General features: G+C 33.2%; 1 protein-coding gene across 2 annotated transcripts in view; it reads left to right on the forward strand.

Moving 5' to 3' along the window:
• Window positions 1-3,894, forward strand: part of LOC134232252 (uncharacterized) — a 53,664-nt gene extending 49,770 nt beyond the window's left edge. For both annotated transcript variants that reach the window (XM_062714210.1, XM_062714211.1), the window contains exons 16-18: window positions 575-883; window positions 1,505-1,708; window positions 2,186-3,894. In XM_062714210.1, coding sequence (XP_062570194.1) covers window positions 575-883; window positions 1,505-1,708; window positions 2,186-2,235 — 563 coding nt within the window. In that variant the 3' untranslated portion in view covers window positions 2,236-3,894. The remainder of the gene's footprint in view (window positions 1-574; window positions 884-1,504; window positions 1,709-2,185) is intronic.
• The last annotated feature ends 3,530 nt before the right edge of the window (window positions 3,895-7,424 follow it).

A 7,424-nucleotide genomic window follows, 5' to 3' on the forward strand; every position in this document is an offset into this window, starting at 1 on the left:
GTATGCGCGCAAAATGACCTTCGTTCCGCACACCTACACAACACACCTATTAACCCTAAAAAGGTTTTAGCTCAGTTGGGTGAACAGTTTCTGAGAACACTCGCGGACAAAAAAGTACCGGAGAAGAAATAAGAAGAAAAAAGAATAATAATAATAAGAAACCGAGTAAAAACAATATGTTCCCAAACTTCGTTTGGGGAACATAATAAGAAACAGAGTAAAAACAATATGTTCCCCAACTTCGTTTGGGGAACATAATAAGAAACAGAGTAAAAACAATATGTTCCCAAACTTCGTTTGGGGAACATAATAATAAGAAACAGAGTAAAAACAATATGTTCCCAAACTCCGTTTGGGGAACATAATAATAATAATAAGAAACAGAGTAAAAACAATATGTTCCCAAACTACGTTTGGGGAACATAATAATAATAAGAAACAGAGTAAAAACAATATGTTCCCCAACTTCGTTTGGGGAACATAATAAGAAACCGAGTAAAAACAATATGTTCCCAAACTTCGTTTGGGGAACATAATAAGATCCATATTGTGATAATATCCTTGGTTTTGATAGGTTCTCCTCGTCTTGCTGACCGTGACACAGCCAATCAGACCTATAGAGTCTGTGAAGGATCGCCAATCAACATGTCTGCCAGGTTTATATCAGTCCCCGGACCGACGTTATTGTGGTACCACCTGCCAGATACCACTAGATACGTACACATGGACCGCTACAATAGGTTCAGTCCCGTGTATTACACCACTACCTACAGTATACAGGCGGTCTATAAGTACATGTTTGGCAGCTACGTTGTGGAAGCAGATAATTACAGAGGCACAAGAGTCAGGGCCTACATTGAACTCCTGGAAGACTGTTCGACAGGTATACCGTAAACCATCCATTATTCACGTGTGAATAATATCCAAGAGTTCCCGGACCTACTTTTTTCTGCAATGGTCATTGTCATGAACTTTTGAAAATTTCGTCTTCTTGTCTATAACCACTGGACCAATTTCAACTTAACACAAAACACAAAGATAATGAAGAAGTAATGAAAAATTAACATTTTTCAAAAAAATTATAAAAAAAAACACAGGTTCAGAAAAATTGAGACTTTATAATATCGTTACATAGTGTAGATCCAAGTTTGTTCAAATCATGACATCTAGAGTTAGGGTAGGACACCAACAGGGGATCATAGTAACCCATAGGGATGTATAGAAAATATCCTCAAATATCCTCTCAAGAACAGCAAAGCCATGCTTATCAAATTGATTTTTTATTTAAAAAAAAAAGATTCATTAACAAAAAGAAAAAAGATTCTTTATTGATAAAAGGGGGGGGGGGTATTTTGTGGGTTATTATCAATTGAAACACAAAAAAAGTATAATTATCTAAATTGCCTGCAAAAATGGTTTACTGAAATGTCCATTACATGAAAACATTTATCAGAACTTATAGACTATAGGAAATTATTAAGTTGCTCATGATTGTTGGTTTTAGGAAGTGTACCTATTACAACAACAGAAGCAGCCATTACCACAGAAACAAAAACCAGTACCGACTCAAAAATCACGGACACGGCCTCCCCCCAGAAGTCGGGGGATAGCGGGGCTATAGCAGGAGCTGTAGTGGGGTCACTCCTGTTGGTGGCTCTGGTGGTGATAGGGACCCTAGTATACATCAGATACCGCAGAAAAAGGAAAGGTCAGTATTAAGAAAGTCTAGCTGTAGGATATCATGTTGATTTCCTGGACTCTTATTAAATGCCTTAGATGTTTATTAAGTACCATGGGACATATTTCTGTGGGAAGATTGTGGCAGCATACAAAGGGTAAGTTAATACCACACATACAAAAGTACTTCTACCACATCTACTTCCAATATCTGCATAGGAGTTTTATCACTTGTGAATCACAGTTCCTACATCTACATGTATCAACAGACAGTGGACACTTTCTGAGTATTGGAGATTTAATTTTCACGAGTAGAAAGACTTGCTGTATTATGCAAAAATAAAGTTCTCGTGAATAAAATGTCCTTTACTTTAAAAGCTGTTTCATGTTTGCAAGTATAGATGCCTCTTGATGATAATATGATTACCTCTAAGGCTCTTGTAATGACATATAATTTTTTTCTCCTCACATTTGTATGTCTTCATCAGTACTGATTATTTTATTCCAGGGAATCAAAAATTTGAACAGTTGGACCTTCGGAATGCGCAGAATTACTGACGAGAAGGAAAGGAATAGGACACAACTTAATGAAAACACGCAACATTCCCTTTGGTGCTTACATAAGGCTATAGACCATTGTTTAACTTTTTATTTTCATAATTTGTAAATACCTACATCAATCTTTACCTGTGATATTAATTACATTTATTTTAAGCTTACCAAAGCTACATTTAGTGAGCTTTCTGATTGAACCTTGCCAGATGTGTCTGTCTGTTGTCTTGTGTTGACCATCTGTTAACATTTCTTTGGTACTGAGCCCAGTTCAACTTAATTACTTTCCACAAAGCATTATTGTGTAAAATGGTTTTAAAGATTAAGAGGAAAGGGTTAGATAACTCATAAATACATGTAGTAACAAATCTGGTGTCTTTGTATAAAAATTAAATTTGCTATAACCACTGGGCAAAAAAGTCAAATTCTTCCCTCGGGCTGGGGAGGGTAAGAATTGGGGATTTAATTGTCACTGGACAAAAAAAAGTCAAAAACTTCCCTCAGGGTTGGGGTGAGGTCACAATAGGGGATTTATTTGTACATTCTGTCATCAGTAAAGAAATTTTAGGAAAACAATCCTTATTTCATGAAGTGCAAACCCAAGTTTTTAATTCAAGCTATGAACTCTAATATTTAATAACAAAGTCTGTTTGTAAAGGGAAAAAGATCTCCAGAACAGCAGGGTCATGTTACTCATATTAATACTGAAGCATTCAAATGTTGTGTGGATTCAAATTTTAGACCAATTGGGGAGGGGGATGGATCATGATATGGGTTCAAAATTCCTAAAGTGACTCGGGTGAGCATTGTGGCCCATCTCTGGCTGAGATGAAAGAACTAGCTACCTCATGGTGCTTTTTTTGGGTTGTGTGAATTTAATCGAGAATTCTTCTCACTACTTTGTAGGAAAGTTATTTTTCATAAATTTTATAAGTTGTTCTTTACAAGAAAAATTCTTGCCTCTTCATCTTGCAAATCCATTGTTTTGAGACAAATCCATTGTTTGAGACATATCAATCAAGTTATATTGTGATGAATTTTATTTACTTTCTATACATTTCAGTTTTTAGAGTTATGTTTTATGTGATATGTATTTTGTTTTTAGCTTATCAATGTTAGATGCAAGTATTAAAACTGAATTAATGCATGCATGTGTATATTTATGATGCCTGTCTTTGGGTATATTTTGATAAAGTAACATTTTTATATTCATTTACTCATAAATATATATGTATATAATATATATGGGTGAATTTTTTAAGGTTTGGTATCTGAAGTTTGGTATGACCCCGGGGGTCAGCTGCACCCTGGGGCTTCTGTAGGGTTTCAAACCTTGACTTTACATATTAATCACTAGAGCCTAGCTATCATATATATGTTGATGTGAAATACTCAAATCTGATTGGTCATGAAAGCAGTACATGTAGATTTATTATTATATGCAAGTTTTCAATATTTCAGAATGACCTATCTAATTATAAAGAGATGAATAAATGTGTTATTAATTGTAATATTTATACATTTTTACATTAGAAAAAGAAATGACAATATTAGTGGAGACATACTCTAATCACTTCTTGCTTTTTCTGTGACTTTATATTTACATAATAAAATGCTTTGTTTGTTTGTTAGTATGGGAATTAATGTTGCAATTATTGCAGAAAAAATACATAACAAATAATTTTTCTCTGCAATTGCTGCAACGTTAATGCCCATACTAACAAACAAAGAAAGCATTTTATTGTTTATTTTTACATCTGTATTAAAAATCATTCAAAGTAAACTTAAATTTGTTAACTATTGTTTTTAAGATGAATATGTCATTGTATGTAGAACTGATGGAACAGCCATTAATTGTTCAAGAAAACTACACCCATGGCTTGCTCAGTGTTGTTCATGCACTGATTAATGACAATGGTCTTCATAAGAAATGAAGGAAAAAATATTCAGTGGATGTAAATATATACGTCAACAATGTCAATTTTCTGTTATGTTCTGTCCAGTATCTTACTATAATGATATCATTAGACTTCATCTATCTACCTCTACCAATGTATGATTTTTTTTTAATGCAGTTGTTTATTTGTACAGTGAAACACTCTTATAGCTAACGTTTATAGTGAAGTGATGCCTACCTCAAATGATTTTCATTCCTTGTGAGTTTAAAGTATACTGTAATGTAATGGATATACATACATGTATAATTACTTTGATTTAATATTGGTTGTCTCTGGCACTTTGTTATGTGGAGTGTGTTCTACTGTAGTTGGTTGTGAAAAAAGTAGGGAAAAAAACAATTATGGTACATTATCAGTGTAATTCTGAATAAAATGTTATTTGAAATGATTGTTTTTCTATGATAAAAAAATTTGCATGGTTCTACTCTTCGTACATGGCTGCAGGAGGGGGAGGGTCGTGCCTCCAATAATTTTGCTAATACTAGTATATTGAACACTATAGAAAATACCTACCAGCTGACACTTGTGCCCCTTTCATAATGTCTGATGATGTTTTTTTTCTGTCATGAAGGAATTTTTGGTAGCGTATAGTGCTCCCAGCTGAAATATATATGGCTGTGCCACCCCCAATCTGCTTCCTATGGGCCTGTCTGATCACTTAATTCCTGTTGTAAATCATACCTGCATGGATCTTGATGAACAGGGTTACCATTCTATCAATTTAATACATTGGATAACTTTTCACCTAGTTATAGTCCCTAGCTGTCCGAACCTGAAAAAAATAATCTTTCAATCAAGAAACAAATGGGTCTTTTGAATGAATTTTGTACTTCAAGTCAAAGGCCTTTGGATTAAAAAAAAAAGAAAAAAATTGAGGTGTATGAGAAAAAATTTGTTTACACCTCAACTTTTATAAGCGATCTATAGGCCTGTGGTTTAAATAGAGAGAGCAGTATGTTAAAGCAGTTGAACATAAAAGACTTCATTTCCAGTATCAATCAAGGTCATCATAAAATTTGTACAATTGGATTACTGTTGAGTAGTTAAGTTGATGCAAAAATCAAAGTTATGCTACAATCATGTTACTTTAAAGTAACTTTTCTTCTCAACATCATTTACCGTATTCACGATCAGTTTTAAATCAATCTGCAAGAATTAATTTTCACGACTATGAAACAATCTCTACTAATACAAGGCAAAAAGCATGGGCATAGCCAGGGTATTCTTGATGTGATTGACAGAGTAGGCAGGGGATTTGGAATGGGTCCAGGTCAAAACCCTGGTGGGAGCTCAGGGGGCAAAACCCCTGCGAAGCTAATGAATTGTTGACGATTTAGATGTGAATATTCAACCCTCCCCATAGCATTTCCTAACACAAATGAGTGTGTTACACAGCCATTTTTGTAGTTTGTTATGTTTTTGTAGAAAATGCAGACAAATTAAGAATCAAAAGTAAGATAGGATCTGTCCAATACCCACTAAAAACAATTTTAAACAAAATATGTATGGTAAAATAGCTAGTTGACTAGAGTGGTAGAATGTAAAGCACTTAGAAAAAAACAGTCACCTGAGTAAGATGCAGTTCTTTACCAGATTCCCCCTCTTGCTATACCTATCATGCCCCACTACCCCCTTCCCTTTTATGATTTTAAAACTTTGTCCAATACCCACTAAAAACAATTTTAAACAAAATATATATGGTAAAATAGTTGACTAGATTCGTAGAATGTAAAGCACTTTGAAAAACTCAACAATATTCAATGGTAAACCAAATTCCTGGCCCAGTGGTTCTTGAGAAGAAGATTTTTAAAGATTTGTTCTATATATTTCTATGTAAAAATTTCCTATTGTGGCCCCGCCCTACCCCCGGAGGTCATGATTTTAAGAATTTAATATCTACACTATGATTCCACATAAGGTGCATGTGTATATTGTATGGTATACAATTTAATATTTACATACCCAAGGATGCTTCCACATAAGTTTCAGCTTTCCTGGCCCAGTGGTTCTTGAGAAGAAGATTTTTAAAGACTGATTCTGTTATTTTTAATATTACACTACTTTTAGTTTCAGTTTTCCTGGCCCAGTGGTTCTTGAGAAGAAGATTTTTTTTGTTCTATATATATTTCTATGTGGAACTTTAGTGTGTACAATTTAATATACACACCTGGCTTACATAAGTTTAGCCTGGCCCAGTTTGCTGAAATTTTTAAATATTTGCTATATAATGAAACTATTGTGGCCCCGCCCTACCCCCCGGGGTCATGATTTTAACAATTTAATATTTACACTACCCAAGGATGCTTCCACATAAGTTTCAGCTTTCCTGGCCCAGAAGATTTTTAAAGATTTGTTCTATATATTTCTCAAATATGATTTTAACAATTTAATACCTGGTAAAAGTTGGTTTACAGTATAATGTAGAGTTTGTCTCGATCATTAATCCTAGCGCCTACATTTCAAACTAAGTGCAAGTTTTTCCAATTTCTATACATTGCATGCTTCGCAAGCAACAATTACATGTATGATTCGAGGTGTGTATACTATGGTATTTTTCCCTAAAACTGATTCTGTTATTTTTCATTTACTTTTATCATTATTCCTAATTGTTTCTAAGAATTTTTTTATTTACAAATGAGAACTTATGACTAAGACCAAAACCTTGAGTTGATTGTAAAAATTTTGCAAAATTATTATTTGAGCTTAGAATTACTGTCATGAAAATATCCTTCTACATTCCTTTTAAAAAGTTTAGAACTATTTTCAATTTCATGCAAATAATTAATTTATAAGCAAGATAAATTTTGGTCTTAGTTGTAAGTTCCTTTGTAAAATGGGCCCTGAATATGACTGCACTTCATCTGAACCACTGAAACTTAGTAAGGAACCACTATAGAGGTGTAACAATTTTAATTAAAATCAAAATTTTGACATAAAAAAAAATTAAATTATAAAATTTACATTCTAGAGATTTAAAAAAAATCCACAAGATATTATGCATAATATTAAAATAATATAAGTTAAATTCTTTTGATCAATTACCAAACAATAAAACTGATAATATACATGTACATGTACATGTGCAATTTCAATATTTGACTGAAAAATTTATAAATACAAGACATAATACAAATGCCAAAATACCTTATTTTATAGTGGTAAGCAAACCTAGTGACTTTAAAAGTTATACGGGTAGTTTAAAAATCATCTTAAAATCAAAACATTGCAAGATATACA

The sequence above is a fragment of the Saccostrea cucullata genome, unplaced genomic scaffold (assembly GCF_032062105.1).
Source record: "Saccostrea cucullata isolate Sc308-1 unplaced genomic scaffold, CSIRO_AGI_Scuc_v1 ctg1143, whole genome shotgun sequence".
In the NCBI taxonomy this organism is placed as follows: domain Eukaryota; kingdom Metazoa; phylum Mollusca; class Bivalvia; order Ostreida; family Ostreidae; genus Saccostrea; species Saccostrea cuccullata.